At 37.9% G+C, this 20,162-nt stretch overlaps 1 protein-coding gene across 5 annotated transcripts in view; it reads right to left on the bottom strand.

Annotated features, from left to right (window-relative positions):
* The window catches only part of ADK (adenosine kinase), a 524,109-nt gene that overhangs the window by 484,548 nt on the left and 19,399 nt on the right, over positions 1 to 20,162 (bottom strand). Inside the window, exon 2 of one of the 5 annotated variants that reach the window (XM_086680037.1) lies at positions 2,839 to 2,913. The exons of 2 other annotated variants lie outside the window; for them this stretch is intronic. In XM_086680037.1, the coding sequence (XP_086536163.1) occupies positions 2,839 to 2,913 (75 nt within the window). Of the gene's footprint in view, positions 1 to 2,838; positions 2,914 to 15,547; positions 15,568 to 16,629; positions 16,792 to 20,162 lie in introns of those variants that run through there. 2 more of the 5 variants (XM_086680038.1, XM_086680039.1) reach the window with 2 other exon arrangements.

Genomic DNA, 20,162 nt, shown 5'->3' with positions numbered 1-20,162 from the left:
AGCTTGTCCCCTCTTAGTTTTAAGGACAATTGTGATATTTCTTTTTCAGAAGTCAAACCTTTGAACATCTCATGGATTCCCAAGACAGCTCATTGCACTCCATTTGAAAACTTAGTATAGTATTAATAAATCAATGCACCCTCTCTGGGCCTAAGGTTTCTATACTCTAAGAAATATGGGGGAAAAGATGAGCAGAATGAATCACAGAACCCTGTTTAAACTTATATTCCTAAACTTATCTGTCTAGCAAAACGTTTTTTTCCTGAATGCAAATGGACACGAATACATTTACACACAGAGCAAGAATATACTGGAACTGAATTGGTCAAATGTAATACTGGAAGAAATTTTTTATATATCATTAATGATGATTGTTGGGGAGCCTGGGTAGCTCAGTTGGTTTAGCGTCTGACTTTGATTATGGCTCAGGTCATGATTCCAGGGTCGTGGGATCGAGCCCCAAGTTGGAATCCATGCTGAGCATGGAGCCTGCTTAAGATTCTCTCCCTCTCTCTCTCTCTCTCTCTCTCTCTCTCTCTCTCTCTGCCCTCCTCCCCCACTTGCACTCTTGCTCTCTCTCTTCTCTATAAAATTTAAAAAGAAGAAGAAGGAGGAGGAGGAGGAGGAGGAGGAGGAGGAGGGGAAATGTGATCAGGAAAAAATTTAACTGGAAACTTGTTCTTTTATTATTTATTGTTAATAAACTAGATAACCATAATATTTGCCTTGTTATTGCCAAATAATATTACAATTCAGTTAAGGTCATTTGAAGACATTCTCTAACAAACCAGAATTGTGTGCTTGTCATCTGTTCCTTGTCATCCTCCTTTCACTCCAAAGGTACAGGCTAAAGAGATCTGGGTGGAACTGACCTACTCCAGTTCATGGAGAGAGTGAGTCTGACTGGCTTAACCTGGAGGAACAGCAAAGTCTAAACCAATCAGCACAATGCATTTCTCTACCCATACTTACCAGTTCAGAGATAGGCATGTAACCTAAACCAGTCAAATCAAAAGGGACGCCAAGGTTTCCTTCCTAGGAATGCTCATATATAAAACATCTTCCTCCAGAGTATAAATGCAGAAGGTGTTGGAAGATTTAAGTACCTCAAGGTTTCCAGGTGGCTGCCTTGAGGTAAATCTGACATCACAGAGGGCAGAAAGGAAACTAACTCATGACACAGAGAAACTGGGTCATTTGATGAAGTTGTTGGACCTATTAAGCTTCGCTTGAAACCTATATCCTCTTTGGACTTTTGATTACATGTAAGGAAATTATTTTGTTGATTACAATTTCAGACTCATTTTCTGTTACTAATAGACATAAATTGTCATATTTCATTTTTTAAACCTGTTATATTTTATAATTCATTTTTATTATAGAGCTGTAATATAGACAAGATTGTTAGTATTGGCATTATGAATCCATGTTCCATTAATTTAAGTTCCTCTGAGGCTAAAGTCTTAATTAATTCTCAGGCAGATCTCTTGGATTTCTTTTCCTTCCCTTTGTGAGAAAGGTTATATGGATTTTACTTTTACTGTCATAGAAACATGGAGCTTGAAAAAATATGTTCAACCAATATTTGAGATTTTCTTTGTATATCTCCAATAGACGGTAATAGTTTTATGCATTTAAACAAATTCTACTTATTCACATATATAGGCTGCCTTGTGTCTTATAAAGTTATTTCTAATTCTCGAACTATACACTTAAACTACTTCCCCAAGAGTAACTCAATAAATATACTAGCAGATGCCAATCAAAATTTTAACATAAATCTTAAAAACATAATAAATTAAGATGGTGTAGAAGCTTCTGGGTTGGTGAACACAACTGCTGGGAAGGTGGCACCACTCAAAGAGTGCACGGAAGTTCAATCCCCCCACTCCCATACCTTTCTGTGATATTGTGATTTAGAATAAGAAATGCATGTTTGGCCTTCTTCTGGGTCCCTGGCAAAGAGCTCCTAAAAACCTTGGCATTTCTGAGGAGTGGGATAAAGGTATCTTTTGTTATATTAATGAGGTTACTTTTGGAAAACGCCTAGGTAACCTAAGGATGGGGGTGGTTCCAAGGGGAACCTCGGGGGACTAGAGGATTAGTAGTCCCCCTTCACCTCCAGGGAGTGATTTAATCAACTATGCCTATGTAATGAAGCCTCCATATAAATCCAAAAGGATGAGTTTCAGAGAGCTTCCAGACTGGTGAACATATCTGGAGATTTGGGGAAAGGGGCTCACAGAGCATGAAGTTCCTGTCCTTTCTCACCTACCTTGGCTTATGCATCTCTTCCTTCCAGCTCTTCCTCAGTTATATCCTTTTATAATGTTAAAATAAATTTCTAAGCCTAAGATGGAGCCATCTCCAGCCCAGGGTGCATCATCAGCAAACTAAACTTTTGTGTTCCGGGGCGCCTGGGTGGCCCAGTCGGTTAAGCGTCCAACTTCCACTCAGGTCATGATCTCACAATCCGTGAGTCGTGAGTCAAGTCGTGAGTCAAGCCCTGCATCAGGCTCTGTGCTGACAGCTGAGAGCCTGGAGCCTGCTTCGGATTCTGTGTCTCCCTCTCTCTATGACCCTCCCCCGTTCATGCTCTGTCTCTCTCTGTCTCAAAAATAAATAAACATTAAAAAATAACTTTTAACTTTTGTGTTCCTGTAAATGGTCAGATTGACCAGAAACGTGGTATATATCCAGTCAGCTACTCCCCTAACACCAGACAACTCTATACTTATTTGCTTGTTCCTTGATCTCTCTAAATAAAGTCAGATATGCAATCCTAGCCAATGATGCCATTTCCACGTTGCCCCTTCTAACACTCTGCAAAATACACGCTTGCCCAACATGCCTTGGGAGGAGTATTCCACTGCTTCTAAGGCACTGTACACTCCAAATCCACGCAGTTTTTCCCTTGAATAAAGAACATGAAACTCATTACTAAATTGTTTGTCATCTGACAATTAGAAACCATAATCTAGTAAGTAAAATGCTTCTCTGAGTTCTATGAACCACTCTAGCAAATTAAATGAACCCAAGTAGGGGGTCATGGGAATCTCTGATCTCGAACTGGTTGGTCAGAAGTACAGGTGGAGGGGCGCCTGGGTGGCTCAGTCGGTTAAGCATCCGACTTTTGCTCAGGTCATGATCTCACGATTCATGGGTTCTAGCCCCGCATCGGGCTCTGTGCTGACAGCTCAGAGCCTGGAACCTGCTTTGGATTCTATGTCTCCTTCACTCTCTGCTCCTCCCCCACTCATGCTGTGTCTCTCTCTCAAAAATAAATAAACATTAAAAAAAAAAAAAAGTACAGATTGAATCCAGAATCTGAAGTGTGGGAAGGGACAATCTTGTGGAACTGAGCTCTTAACTTGTGGCATCTAACACTATCTCCATGTAGATAGTGTCAGAATTGAGTTAATTGCTTGGTGGTGTTGGAAAACCCATACATCGTACTTGCCCTATGCATCTTTTCTATTTGTCTGTATACTTTATGATAAACAGGTAACAATAAACAAGTATACATTCACAGGTAAACATTAAAAATACAATAAACAGGCAAACATTAAAAAAAAAAAAAGATGGTGTCTTGGGATAGGTTCTCCCAAAAGTGAGTCTGAAACAAAGACTTATAAACAGGGCACTTATTTGAAAAGTGATTCCAGGAAGCAGAGGCAAGAGATGAGAGACTGAAACAGGAAAGGAGGAAAAGCCTATGAAGATGTGTTACTGAGCTGGCCATGATTATAGACGATATCACTCAATCCCATCACTATAGGTGATTGTGGCTCAAACTTTTCAGGAAAAGTTGAAATGTGACTCAGAGATCCCTGTCTAAAGGACAAAAGAGAGAGAATTTATATGGTGACTACTATCTCCCCTTAAAAAACTATGCAGCATGGCCCTGATGAGAAATGCTATTAGGTTGTAATTGTCCAAAACCCACGTGGAACCTGTTGCTGCAAGAGTAGCTAGTGTAAGAGGTAGCGACAAAATTTAAAGTAATACATAAGAGAAGTCTTCATATAGTAAGTTAAAATTAAACAATTATTTCTCGGGGCACCTGGTCTGGCTCAGTCAGCAAGGCATGCAACTCTTGATTTGGGTTGTAAGTTTGAGCCCCATGTTTGGAATAGAGATTACTTAACAAAAATTATACAGTTATTTCCAAAAGCAAATACTTTAAACTACTCTCCATCATCATATAACTAATATGACTTCATTCCAGTATGACAAATTAAAACTTTGCTAAAAACACTAATTCTTTAAAATGGCTAGTTTCTTAAATAGAAACACAACTTTTGGTTTTGGCTCAGGTTGTGATCCCAGGGTCACAGGATGGAGCCCCACATTGTCTCAGTATGGAGCCTACTTGGGATTCTCTCTCTTCCTCTCCCTCTGCCCCTCCCCTGCTCACATGTGTTCTCTAATAAAAAAAATAAATTAAAATTTTAAAAAAGCACTGAAATACAGTGTGTCTTTAACTTTATCACTTACCATTCTAATACACACAATCTATTTGCTGATCATAACACTTCACTTGTTCCCCAAGAAAGACTGACTAAAAGTCCTTCCCCTACTTCTTTTGCCTAGCAAATTCCCATTCATCTTTTTAAAATTTTCTCATATGCAACCTTTTAGAAAATCTTCTCTGCCTAACTCCTACCAAAAGGTTCTCATGTAAAGCTGCACACGTTGATGTTCACAGTATGGATGATAGCTTCTGGAGTTCTGTGTTAAGTACTGCTGCCCTTCCTCCCAAAGTTTTATTCATTCTCTCTCCCTAGGTTCTATAAGTTCTTTGATAAACTTTTTAATTGATTTTAGGGGTTACTTTGTATTTTATCCTAATTGATCTCAACCAGCGAGACATAAAAGGTAAAATAATTTTTTAAATCTTAATCATATTTGTCTTCTCAATGGCTAGCATATGATAATCACAAGGGCTTTGAGCAATTTTGCAATTCTACGCTCTGACCTTTTCTATCAATAGACTGCTGCTTTTCTCAGGCTCCCAAAGATCAAGACTGAGTCTAGAGTAAAATTAGACTTTAAAGGTGAAATGACAGATCATTAATTCAAGACAGGTTATAATAAGTTAAAAAGGAATGTTGTGTTCCCTACAGCAATCACTAAATGATAATACAACAAAATCCAATAGAGGATATAAAATGAAAAACTATAAAATACTCAACTTAGAAAAAAAAAAAAGGCATGAAAGGCAAAACAACATAAAGGATAATTGGAAAACATTATTAATACCAACCATATTAGTAATTATATTAAATGTCAATGGATCAAATACTCCAACTAAAAGATAATCACACTGGATTAAAAACAAATTAAATGTTATTTACTAGAGATACACTTTAAATATAAAGGCACAGAGAGTTTGACAACAGAAGACTGAATAGAAAGATATACTATGCGAACACTATAAGAAAACTTCAGTGGCTATATTAATATCAGCCAAGGTAGATTTTATTTTTTTATTAAAGTATAGTAGACATGCAACATTACGTTAGTTTCAGGTGTACAACATAATGATTTGACAACTCTGTACGTTATGCTCACAAGTGTAGCTACCATCTGTCTACATACAATGCTACTACAATACCATTAACTTTACTCCCTATGCTGTATAGACTAGGTAGACTTTAAAACAAGGAGTATCACCATATAAAAAGGATTTCAAATAAATAAGTCATTTCATCAAGAAAAGAAATGGCTTCAAATACTTGGGGGGAAAAAACTTGACAGAAACAAATTAGATAAATATACAATCTTAACACCCCTCTTTCAGTAATTGGTAAAACACAGAAATAAGAAAGGAATCACACTATTAGATATTTATCCTAGAAAAATGAGAACTTAGTTCACACGGAAACCTGTACACAAATGTTCATAACAGCTTTATCTGTAATAGTAAAAAAAAATTAGAAATAACCAAATGTCCTTCAACAAGTGAGTAGGTAAACTGTGGTACACCCATGCAATGGACTAACACTCAGTAATAAAAAGAAATGAACTAGGATACAATTTGGATGGATTTCGAAGACATATGCTGAGTGAATATAAAAGCCTTATTTATGTGTTACATATTGTATGATTCCATTTATATAACACTCTCAAAGGGAGAAAAATTACATTGTTAAAGAATAGGTTCGTAGCTGCCGGGGCTAAGGTTGAGGGGAGGTGACCATAAAGGGATAACACAAAACAGGTTTTTTGTGATGATACAACAGTTTAGTGCCTTAACTATGTTAATGGTTACACTAATCTCAACATGATAAAACTTCGCAGATCTATACACCACCACCACCACACCAATAAAAAAACAGTATGTGTGAAAACTGATAACATTCTAGTAATATCTGTGATCAACTTATCCTGTATCATTAAGGGTGAAGAGTGCACAGGATCTCTCTGTACTATTTTTGCAACTTCTTGTGAGTCTTAAAGTATTTCAAAAGAAAGAAAAAGTATATTTAAAAAGTTTAAAATAACAAAAAGGAAAAGTATATTAAAAAAAATTACAATAACAAAAAAGCTTAAAATGTCCTCATCATGACATCATGAGGAATAGCAGAATAAGAGCCTCCAAAAATTGTCTCTCCGTAAAAGCGACAAGAACACTGGCAAAAAAATGTTAAAATCAACTTTTTCAGAATCTTAAATACTAACCAAAGGCTTACAATAATCTGGGGGGCATTTTCTAAAAAAGGCCAAATCTCATTTAAAACAGCAAGTTTTGGGGGCGCCTGGGTGGCTCAGTCAGTTGAGCATCCGACTTCAGCTCAGGTCATGATCTCACAGCTTGTGAGTTTGAGCCTCGCGTCAGGCTCTGCACTGACAGCTCGGAGCCTGGCGCCTGCTTTGGATTCTGTGTCCCTTTCTCCCTCTGCTCCACCCCCACTCATGCTCTGTCTCTGTCTGTCTGTCTCTCTCTCTCTCAAGAATAAATAAAACATTAAAAAAAAATTTTTTTAAACAAGTTTTGTGCCATTTTAACTTGCCCTATTCCCATTCCCCTCTTCCCAGCTCCATGGTAGCCTTAAAAAGCAAAAGCCCACACACACAGTGAAAACCAGGAGCCTAGTAGCTGCTAGACAGGTCCGAACAGGACTGGAGCTCTTTCAAAGCCCTATCTTCAGAGAACTGCTATTATTTAAGCTTACTGGCAGTTCCCTGAAAAACCCCACTCCTGAGGCTTCTCATTATTTGACCTGACTCCGAGCTTGCCCAGCTCTAACACCCTTTTCCCCAGGAGCATTTGTCAAAAACAATCAGCTGCAATTGTTTAACCTCCCAGCTGTCTGAAGCAGTTGGCACACAAAAGAAGCTAGCCAAAAAAGTTAAAAGGAAAAGTGGAGGCATGAGACATCCACAAAAGGCTCTGAAAAGTTCTGAATATTCCTGAGGACCTAGAAAGCTATGCACATGTGCCCAGAGCTGTGGCGTGCTCAAGACCTGAAAAGGTCCTAAGCAATAATCTCTGAGCCATGAGTCTCTGCACAAGCAGGAAATAAAGATTATGGCAGAGTTGTAAGCCTGCCTGAATGTTAAAAGGTATGCCTCAACAAGCACACAGAGCCTCTCAGCAAAGACTGGGAGACAATAACAAGTATTGGCAGCAAGTGGAGAAAGTGGAATCCTCGTGCATTGTTGTTGGAAATGAGCAGCTAGCTTGAAAAAGAGTTGGACAGTTTCTTAAAAAAGTAAACATTAACTTAGCATATGACCCAGCAATTCCACTTCTAAGTATGGGAAATTAAAAACATGTGACAATACAAAAACTTATACATGAATGGTTATAGCAGCATTATTCATAATACTCAAGTGGAAATACAAATATCCATCAAAAGATGGATAAAATGTAGGATATACATACTATAGATTACTCAGCCATAAGAAGGAATGAAATACTGATACATGCAACAACATAAATGAACTTTGAAAACATTATACTCAATGAAAGAAGCCAGACACAAAAGGCCAAATATTATGATTTCACTTATGAAATGTCCAGAATATGGCAAACCACAAAGACAAAGTAGATTAGTGAATTGCCAGGGGATGGACAGAAAAAAATGGAGAGTGACTGCTAACAAGTATGAGGTTTAGTTTTGGGGTGATGAAAATGTTCTGGAATTAGATAGTGGCAATAGTCGTACAACCTTGTAAATATATTAAAAAACACTGAGCTGTACAGTTTACATTTATTTATTTTTGAGAAACAGAGTGAGACAAAGTGTGAGGGGGGGAGGGGCAGAGAGACAAGGAGACACAGAATCTGAAGCAGGCTCCAAGCTGTGAGCAAGCAGTCAGCACAGAGCCTGATGCGGGGCTCGAACCCACAAACTGTGAGATCATGACCTGAGCTGAAGTCAGACGCTCAACCAACTGAGCCACCCAGGCACCCCGAAGAGCTGTACAGTTTAAAATGGTAGATTTTATGGTATGTGAATTATATCTCAATTAAATAACAGTTAATAACAATTAAGTAAACAAATTAAACTTGACCTAACTGGTATTTATAGGACACTATACCCAGTAACCATAATATTTATTTACTTAATGAAAACTGTGCACAACATCTACACTGAAAACCTCAAAATACTGCCGACTGAAATTAAAGACTGAAAACACATGTAACATTCAGCAAAACAGACTACAAGCTAGGCCATGAAACTAACTTCTAAATGACCTGTGGATTCAAGAAATCTCAATAAAAATTAGAAAATAATTTGAATTGAACACACATATCAAAATTTGTATGATGTAATCAAAGAAGTACTTTGTGGGAGAAATTTCATATATGAAGTACATATATTAGAAAACAAGAAAGGTTTAAAATCAATAATCTAAACTTCTGACTCAAAACAAAACAAAAAAAATCTAGCAAAAGAGCAAATTAACTCCAAAAGAGTAGAAGGAAAAAGATGAGACCAAAGGTAAATGAAATAGAAAGCATATTACCAAAACAGAAATTTAAATTTAACAAAACCAAAATCTGGGTCTTTAAAAAGATTAATATGATTGGTAAACCCTTGTAAGACTGATCTCCCCCCTACACGCAATAATATTATACTAGGGAAATATTATGAGCAACTGTGTAAATAACTCAATAAATTAGAACAGATTTCCTTAAAAATGCAACTTTCCAAAACTGACACAGGAAAAAATCAAAAATCTGACTAATTACATATCAGTTAAAGAAAGTGAATTTGTAATTTAAGATTTTCTACTGTTTTACCCAAAAAAATATTTCAGACCCAGATAGCTTCATTACTGAATTCAGTAAAAAAATTTAAAGAAACCATATCAATCTTACAAAATTACAATAATTAAGACAGGAGGCACCAGCAGAGCAATATACAAATAGTTCAATGGATCAGAATAGTAAGTCCTAGGAAAAACATACACCAATTTAATCAACTGACTGAGGACTTTTTTGAGAAACTCTTACACCATAGCAAGAATTTAGTTTTAGATGGATCATAGACCTGAATGTGAAAACTAAAATTATAAAGTTTCTAGAAGAAAACATAACAGAATAGTTTCACAATTTTGTGACAGGGATAAGGAAAGATTTCTAAGAACACAATAGGTAATAACTAACAAATAAATCAAATCAATTAATTTGACTTCATCAAAATTTAAAACTTCTGCTCCCAAAAGATGGAAAGGCATGGCTCAAAATGGGGAGAAAACATCTGCTACATATCAAAGTGTGTTTAAGAGTGTGTGTATACATAATCTGACAAATAACTTGTATCCAGAATATAAAAACTACAAATCAGCAACAAAAAGACAACTGAGTCAAAATATAGGTAAAAGACTTGAAATGACTGGCAGTTCAAAAGAAAAGATAAGCGGGGCGCCTGGGTGGCGCAGTCGGTTAAGCGTCCGACTTCAGCCAGGTCACGATCTCGCGCTCCGTGAGTTCGAGCCCCGCGTCAGGCTCTGGGCTGATGGCTCAGAGCCTGGAGCCTGTTTCAGATTCTGTGTCTCCCTCTCTCTGCCCCTCCCCCGTTCATGCTCTGTCTCTCTCTGTCCCAAAAATAAATAAACGTTGAAAAAAAAAAAAGAAAAGATAAGCAAACAGTGTATAATCACAACATCATTATCCATCAAGGAACTGCAAACTAAAACCACAATGAACTGTAACTACACACCCACCAGAATGACTAAAATAAAAAATGCCAAACATTGTTAAGAATATAGAATAACTGGAAGTCTTATAACACCACTGGTGGGAATGTCAAATGTGTTTAGCTTTCCATTTTAAAAAAGTGGTTTAAAAGTAGTTTGGTGGTTTCTGAAGTTAAACAGACATTTATCCTAGGACACAGCAATTCCACACCCAGGTATTTACACAAGTCTAGACAAAGGCTTAAACAAAAATGTTCACAGCAACTTTATTTAGAGTAATCAAAAACTAGAAACAACCCAAATTCCACCAACAGTTCCATGTAATGGAATATTACTCAGCAATGAAAAGGAACAGACTACTGATATACACATCAAAATGGATAAATCTTAAAATTATTATTGAACAAAAGTAAACAGATAAAAGTAAAGAGACACAAATAGTACTTACTGTATAATTCCATTTATATGAAGTTCTGCAACAGGCAAACCAGTAACTACTGATAGAAAATGGTTGCCTGCATGCAACAGGAAATAACAGGATTAATTGAAAAGAGGCAGGGGAGATGAAGATGTTTTATATATTGACCTGAGTTGTATTTATATGAATATGAATATATACATTCATATTCAAAATTCAGTGAACTTATGATCATTGATTTTACTGTATATAAATTATTTTGTTGGCATTTTTTTTTCACTAGCCAAGTGAATAGACTAGAGAAATATTTGTGTCCCTTGGGCTCTGTAAGGCCAATCCTTGCATTTGTATTTTGAATACACCTCCTTGCATTCTCAAGAAAATGATCTCTGATACAGTAACTTATTTAATAAAGCTCTTCTTTTTTGACAAAAAAAATAAAAAATAAAGTTTATAGACTTCCCTAATGATACACTTATTTCATAAATCTCTTTTTGACAAAAAAAAGAAAGAAATGATCTCTTTCCTCTTTCCAGCATCATCTGTTTTTTTGCTTCCTATGGCATCATTCTTTTCAGCATACAAATATGTTGAAATTTCAGCTCTTTCCTTCCAAAAAACCCACACATATATCTTCAACTGCTATTAAGTCCCTGTTCCTGTTACAGTAAAACACTTCTACAGATTGTCTTTGCTCTATTAAATAGTAAATTCCCTTAATCTAGATAAAAATTGTTCATTTTATTTATTTAGTAATCTCTACACCTAACGTGAGTCTTGAACTCACAACCGCAAGATCAAGAGCGGCATGCTCTTCCAAGTAAGGCAGCCAGGCACCCCAAAATTGTTCGTTTTAAATTCAGTTTTCAGAAGCACATATGTGACAAGGCTAACACAGTTATTTAGAGCTTAAGCATTTTTATATGTTGTCTTTATTTTTTTTATGTTACTGTCTTTAAATCTTCACAATAACCCCATAGGATAGGTATTGCAATTACCTCTGTTTAACAAGAACAAGAGGTTTAAAACGTTTTAAAGCCTGCCAAAAGTCAGACAACAAATACATGATTCCCAACTTCAAATCATATGCTTTCATGTTTAAAATACTAGATTTAGACATCCAGAACTCTCAGTACAATAAAAATACCTGACCAATGAAAAACATCCAAATATACCCCCCCCCCAAAAGACTAATATTCCATTCTTGTATGGTCCTATTTCAAGTAACATTTCAATGACCAAAATCTACTACAACAAAATTATTACAGTGTAGAAGTAGGTGACCAGATAATTTATCACCCAAACAGGACACCTTTGAGAATAAAGGAAGAACTATTAATAATTATGCCAGGATAACTAGTATGATCCAGGAATGTCCTGGGCAAACTGGAACATATGGTCACCCTATTTATAAGTTAGCTTTGCTTTTTGAAAATAAAAATCCATACTTATGTTTTATTATAACGTTTTTAAAATAATTTAAAACTGAGTAGGTATGAAGAGATAAAGAAATATGAATGTTAACAATGTTACAGGAAAGGGTTAACATTCAAACAGTCTAGGCAACCATTTTGGTTCCCTTTTATCTTTGACATTTCTTAATGTAGCAATACTGTGGCTGGAAAGATTTGTAGTTAGAAAACCTTGTGTGCTTTTTCAAGGAAAGATGACCTATTTACAAATATGAGCATTAACAACTGACAACACTGCACAGTTCTGTAACAGAAGGGTTTCTGTTTTAGTTCTCCAGAATATTTCATAAATGAAACAATTTCATTTTAATTTAAAAGCTCACTTGTCTCACTAAGAAGTCCCATAGCATAAAAAAGTTTATGTAAATCTGAAATTTATAATTCTTATAAAAGACACAAGTCCTGCAATGAGTTTGAAAATTCTATTTAAAGGCTCCAAAGAAACCAACTCAACAAAGTAAGGCAGTTTCATTCTTAGCCAGATTTTAGTCTCCAAATGAATGTTCGCCATCTGAGTGGCTTGGCAGATATTACTGGACGCATCTCAAAAGACTTGAGTGTTAGGAGAAAAACACCATAGGACCCAACCCACAGCCCACATAAATTTTCCAATGTAGGCCTAACCCACAAAAGTGGTTCCATAATCATCATGTAGGGCACAGTCATGTCAAGTCCCAGAATAGACCAAATCTGACCTGTCTGGGCAGGCCAAAGAATAGGGTTCCTCAGCTCTACAGCAAACACTCTCCCAATCTCCCTACCTCATTTTCCTAGTCTTCCCTGGGACAAAATCCAGCTGTAAGCAATGCCCAAAACCAGACTAGACACTGATGTTAGGAAAACAAAGCAATATTCATAGCAGTACTTCGAAACAGTATTGCTCAGTGAAAAGTACATAAAGTGGGAGTCAGAAAACCTAAGTTCAATCCTAAGCTCTACTACTGTCTAACTAGGACATACCCTTCACTTTGGGCCTCAAGGTCCAGTATAGAGAAAGGAAAAGGTAAAATGCCCTCTAAGATTCTCGTCTAGTCCTGACACTGCACATTTTCCTGTCTCCTGAATTTAACCCAAGCATCAACTTTCCTATTGGGCCAATTAAAAATGACAAAAGCATCAATTTATCAGATATGTTCTATCATTTTCCAAATAAAGCCCAGCTGGAATCTGATACATATAACAAAAGACAAACATTATTCTTCAAGGATAACTGGTTATAGAGGCTATAAATTTAGACTCTTCATCAGTAATGATGTAGCAGAGCAGAATGCAAATAGTAAGCCAAAGAAACAGTATCTCCACCAAATTCACTCAAAGATCTAAGGTTTTTTTAAAAAATGCTTTTAATTTGGGGTTCCTGGGTTGCTCAGTAAGTTGAGCGACTGACTCTTGATTTCAGCTCAGGTCATAATCTCACGGTTTATGGGATCAAGCCCCACATCGGGCTCCATGCTGACCTCGCGGAGCCTGCTTGGGATTCTCTATCTCCCTCTCTCTCTGCCCAACCCCCACTCACATTGTCTTTCTCTCTCAAAATAAATAAACTTTAAAAATGCTTTTAATTTAAATCATTGTTGGTGCACATCCTGTTGTCACTTGCCAACTCAGTCAGTTGAGTGTCCAACTTCAGCTCAGGTCATGATCTCGCAGTTCATGAGTTCGAGCCCCTCATCAGGCTCCGTGCTGAGAGTTCAGAGCCTGGAACCTGCTTCAGATTCTGTGCCTTCCTCTCTCTCTGCCCCTCCCCTACTCGCACTCTGTCTCTCTCTCATAAATAATTTTTTTTTAATTCAAATCACTGTTTATGAATTCCTAATAGTTGAATGCTACACTATAAAGGGCATTGAACCAAGTGTCTAGAGATCTGGATTCTAGTTCAAGATCTGCAACTATTTGTGTGAGCTTACACAAATCCCAACATCTCTTAGCTTTCGTTTCTTGAAATGTAAAATGAGGGAATTAAATAGGTTAGTTTGCTTTCTATTTAAAAATTTTAAAGTTTAAACAATTATTCTCAGATAACACTATTCTCTAGGGGGTTCAAATTGCTTTCATGAGAGAACACTGCATTTATAAAATGCCATAAAATTTAAAAGCATTTTCATACCTACCCAACAACACTGTGGAATACCTATTAGTATCGTCATCACTGAGTAGTTCATTAAACAAACATTCAGAGAAGAAAAGAGGGAAATCAGTTAACTAAAAAAAAAAAAAATGACTCCCGGAACCCAGGTATGTTGATCATTGGTCCTCATTGGTTTCTAATCTTATATTCTGTCATTGCAAAAAGCTACATATTACTACATTTAGCATTGATTAAGTGTGGTATAAAAAACAACATTGGACATAAACTCAGATTTAGATAATTTGTGATCTCAATCACTCTCCTCACCAGTAAAAGCCAGTCAGTAACCCCTATCTTTTGGGCTACTGTTAGACTAGGCACAAAATGGGAACAAGCCTAACACCATGTTTGTGAAAACTAAGGCTGACAAAATTGCACTGAATGCAGTCCTCAGTGGAAAGTGGCTGGTATCTGTAGGATTACCAACTCATGTAAAACTGCCACCACTTACACAGACTTGCTTCAACTTCAGAAGGCTTCCTGCCTACTTCTAAACCTACATTCTAAGTTATCAAGTTCCTCAAAGGACTAGAGCAAAGCAAGAGTTGCTATAATTGTCTCTCATAATACTTGACAATTTTTGTTCACAGAAGCAGCTTTTTCAGGAAATTTAAGTAGTATATTGTTCCTATAAAGGCATCACGCAGTGCACTAGATCATGGATGTCTGGATTCAATTCCTAACTGCCACTAAATGATTTGGTACAAGGCACTCGACTTTTCTTGGTCTGTTTCCTCAGGTGTAAATGTGGTATCTGGTTTAGATAACACCTAAAAAAAAATTTTTTTTGAGTCACCACTATAATTCAAGGCTATATAAATGCAACTAACATCTGAAGAAACAAGCATAAATTTAACTATTAGCAGTTATCAATCCTTCCATAAGTCAAATAAGGCTGATGTCAACCTTTAATTCAGTCTTGTGAACAGAACAACCTTTCAACCTCTACATTAAAACATGCATCCTGTTGTCACTTGCCAACAGAAGCTTTAGATTTGTGTTTCTCCACTCAAGAGTAGCCAGAAGACAATGGTCAATTAAAATTAAGTCCACATAAGAACTGATGCTTAACATAAAAGTATCTGACCCACACTCCTAATTAGCAGCAGGCTGCCAGGATGGGAATGGAAGCGGGTGAGGGGGGGACTGACTTGGTTTGACAGCATAATGTTAATACATCCTAAAATATTAACATTAAAAGCTAGATTCTCATGTCCCAGTATAACTTACTGTGAAACCTTCCCATGTGGGTCTCCAAGTTTTAGCACCTGAATTTCCTCTTCTGCGTAATGAGGTAATTACTCTTTGTCTATGTTGGTATAAAATTATACAATTAAAGAAACTGTATCCGAGTTCAGCACAGTTGCATCTTACCTCATCTTACCTGAAGGAGGTTCTCAAGTCATCTCTTAAATATTGTGTAGTTCAAAATTATCACTGAGAAACCGTTAAATCACCAGGGCTTAGGCTGCCGGAAGCTCAAAGACCAAAAATTAATTTATTTTATTCTCTTCACATTTGTGCTAGGGCCTCCCTTTCTCTGGGACAACGATCGCCAAGGTTTTTTGTTTATTGTTTTTTGACGTTTTTTGGGGTTTTTTTGCCAAGGTCTATTTTAAAAGAGGCAGTTCAGAACACTAGGAAAATACGGCAATTTATCTCTTTTTATAAGTAGTCGCATTAGCATAGTTAAACATTCAGAGAATGCTACTTGCAGAAAGTGGAGTGGCCCATTAATCCGTCACCATTAACCAAAGAAGAAGAAGAAGAAGAAGAAGAAGAAGAAGAAGAAGAAGAAGAAGAAGAAGAAAAAGCAAGAAACCATCACAACTTTGGAAGAGCAACTGGGGGTTAATCTGTTCAGCGCTCTCATTATGTATCTACTATCTCACAAAAGTCATTTCACTTGTGAATTTCAGAAAAAAGTAAGTAAACATATGGTACCTGGCCAGAGTACTAATTCCAGTCATAAGCAAACATTTTAGGGGCACACAATTTCACAGCCCGGGGGGCGATCTAATTCCATCAGAGAGGGCCAAATATACAGGTCTGCTCATGGCCACAAACGAAGTTGTCAGAACGCATGACATGCAGGCATAGCTACACACCGTGCACGTCGCACTTCCTCAGGCGCTGGGTCACCCCTAGGGGGGAAAGATAGCTACATTTTTTTCATGAGAAATCCTACACACATAAGCAAGCTTCAGACCCCGGCATCTGGACGAGGGTCACCTCAGCGGTGCGGCTAGTTACAGGGCTCCTCCATGTGCCAAAAACCCAAAAACTTCTGAGAGCAGAAATGACCAAATTGAAAAGTGCAGAGAAGCTGCAACGTGTGGGAGACCCGTGCCACGGGGAGGCTCCAGACCACTCAAGAGAAGGGGCGACACTTCTCGGCAGTCGGGAGGCTAATGCCCAGCAGGCGAGCACTTTAGACTGCCGCCCTCTTTCATTACCTGACGGACGTCATGGCTTCACCTTCCTGCCCCACGCACCAGCGCTCGCGTCCGAAGCTCTGTGTCCGCACCGGCGGCAGCAGCAGCAGCAGCAGGTACCACGGCAACTGCTCCTCTGCTCAGGCACTCGGCGACCGGGAGCGCGTCCTCACACACCCCGCACGCCGGCGGCCCCAGCCGAGACGGCCCCACGCGCTGATTGGCCGCGCCGGGAGGAGGCGGGCACTCCGCCCACGGCCGGTGGCCGGAGATGAGCCGGGGGCGCCTCCGGCCAAGGCGAGCCGCCCGCGCCGTCTCGTGCCGGCTGCCTGGCCCACTGGCTAGCCGAGGGGCTAGTGGGAACAGTGGCCATCTTGAGTCTTGGTATCAGCGTTCCCCCTATACCGGGTTTATGGGGCATGAGGTTGGGTGCCCGCCTCAAAAATGGCCGCCCGAAACTGGCAACTGGTTTGTCAGTCACATGGCCACGCTCTACCTCTACAAGCTCAGGTCGCTTTAACAGGACTTGGGACAGGGACGCTGTCAGGGCAATCTTCGGGGATGGGATTTAACAGCCTGGAAAAAACCCATGTGCAGAAGAAAAGCAGCAACCTCCTGGGAAACCTCAGCCCGGGGAAAATCGAATGCGTGGCAACCCGAATGTGTGGCAACACAGCATGATGTGTTAAATTCGAACTCGCAGCCTTTAAGAATCATTTGCTGAGTCCAGCAGTCCCCAAACGTTCTCAGACTTCAGAAACACTTAGAACAACTTATTTAATAGAGAAGTTTCCAGGGCCCACTTTAAACTTTGTGCATCAGAATCTAGAAGGGTGGAGTCCAGATACTAGTATTTTTAGCAAGTCGCAGGTAATCCAGGTACATATATAGTTATAAAGCCTCTGGGTCAAATTAACCTACTCATACTATACTGCTTGCCACACTTAACTGTCGGATTACCACAATTTTCTGAAAAGTATGCAGAGCTCTGAAGCAAGCAACTAATGCCACGAGGCGGGGGCGGGCGGGAATTGGAAGGACCCTAACTCGGGGCCCTAACCTTACAATTTAGTGGGGCTAAAGGGTTAAGAAACTGATTCTGAACCACTAATGAAAGGTAAATTTCAACTGCGGTAAGGATCGGAGGGAGTAATATCAATACAGGCTTTATGACCTAAATAGCATTTCTTTATTCCCTCTTTATTCTCTGTAAAGTAATATTTATATTAACTCATTACAGCCTCCAGTGGCATTCACTACTGACCATACAGGGTGTGATCAATGCCATAGGTCTGAAATCAGTTATATTAGAAACACAACCCAACATGTGATACTGAAATGTGCCTAATGTATCCGAAAGAACTGAATTTTTAATTTTATTTAATTTTAATTAGTTTAAATTTTAAAAGCAGTGCAATGTAAAATATTTTCCATTAAACACAATTTTGTTTTCATTGGATTACATTTCACTTTTTAACTGTTGAAAATTTAGCACCCAAATCGCGACACTGTAAATATAAAATACATACCAAATTTTTCAAGACTTGGTACAAAAAAATATACTAAATATTTCAGTAATAATTTTTATACTGATTGCATGTTGCATTAATATTTTGCTTTACTGAGTTAAAATATATTAAGATTAATACCAGCTGTTTCTTTTCACGTTCTTAATGTGGCAACTAGAAAACTTAAAATTATATGCATCTTGCATTATATTTCTACTGGACGTTGATATTCTAAGTTAGACTTCCTTCTTCTCTTACCTATCATTGCCCCTCTGACAGAATAATTATGTTCACAAAATGAAATTAGTAGGCAGACCATTTTATTCAGATCTGTGGTTCCTTGGTAACCATCTAAAACATCAAATATTTCAAAAGACTTCAAGGTTCATTCAAAAATGCTTTTTTAAAGCATTGTTCTCTTTAATTTGGGAAATGCATATCCAGAATGAACCCATGGACTATAAATCTGGTGCGTTCAGTCCAGGACTAAAGGCTGTTAAAACCAGAACTATGCTTGGCTGATTCAGACTTTGACCAAATGTCCACAAGCAGAACAAATCAATTGTTCCTCTGGATTAAACAAGATCTGAATCAAAGAGGCAACAGAATAGCAATTTGAAGTGGAAAATGTTGATAGCCCACATGAACTAAAGTTAAATCAGGAATAATCCTTAGAAAGGATTTCAAAACCTCAATGTAATTTTTATATGGGATGTAGTATAGTGCTACTTTATTAGGCATACACATCACTTGACAGATCTTATTAAAATAAAGGGTTTGACTCAATAGGTCTTGTGGCCAACATTTTGCCAGTTCTTTATGCATTCAGATTTCATCAAGTGCTTGTGGTCTGTGAGCCATGTTAAGTAGTAAGGTTGTAAAGGTAGCAAGACGCAAGATTTGGAGCCCCTGCTTGACTTCCTACTAGCTGCATGACCTTGGACTGGTTCTTAACCTATCGGTCCCTCAGTTTACCCACTCATGTTTTTCAGGGCATTGTGAAAATTAAAACTTAATTCTAGTAAAGTATCTATTAGAGTCCTTGGCACATGGGTAAGTACTACTTTGTTATAATCACACTGGTTAAAATTACATCTCTGGGAAGCATTATATGAAAGCTAACATGAACTTAGCCCTGTGAAAAACAAAATGCACTTTTCCTCATGCCTAAAATACTCAGTGATTCCCGCTCTTGATTTTTAACAATAAAGTTTTTTAAAATATTAATTTTCCTAAGCTCCTAGATTCGAAATTTTACTTAACAAAAATATACTAAATTCTGTGCCATTAAGGAAAGATAAGGGTCTGTACTATCCAAATCTTTAACCAAAGTAAAGCTACATCACATTCTCATCTAACAATCAAAACTTTAAATGTTTTTTACTCATAATCAGTCTACACAACTTTCAAAAAATTTCTTTTAAAACATATTTAGGTACCAGTTCATTTCAGCAGGTATAGGCATAAAAATGTTATTTCAGCAAACAGGGCTCCTGTGTGATTGAGTCAATAAGGTAGGGACAAAAGTAAAGACAAGTTTTTCCAGGCAAAAGCAGAAGTTCTCTTTATTCTTTCTCTCCTAGGCCTTTCTTTCACTCTTTTTCTAATCTTTCCCTACCCTCCCTTCCACCCAACCTTTCCGATCTCCCCCGCCCCCATCTCTCCCCCCATCTCCCCACACCCCCCAGCACTGCCCCACACACACACTTCACATGCAGCTACTGAGTAACTATTATTTAAACTTCTTTGATTAATTTTTTTTTAAGTAGGCTTCAAGCCCAGCATGCAGCCCAATGCAGGGCTTGAACTCACAACCCTGAGATGGAGACCCTAGATGAGATCAAGAGTCAGATACTTAGCTGACTGAGCCACCCAGGTGCCCCCTGATCAATTTTTTAAGTAACTTATTTCAACTGAATTCTTTTCACTTTAGGGAAAAAAATGGCCAACTGAAATTTCTAACCTTCACTAACCTTACAATTTAAATTGTTGCATCAATAAATAAATAGTTGCATCAAGATAAGTGGGTCAGAATAGTTTGCTCTT

Source organism: Puma concolor, chromosome D2, assembly GCF_028749965.1.
Source record: "Puma concolor isolate L17-30 chromosome D2, mPumCon1.1.hap2, whole genome shotgun sequence".
Classification (NCBI taxonomy): domain Eukaryota; kingdom Metazoa; phylum Chordata; class Mammalia; order Carnivora; family Felidae; genus Puma; species Puma concolor.
This window is presented reverse-complemented; position numbering and strand designations above follow the sequence as displayed.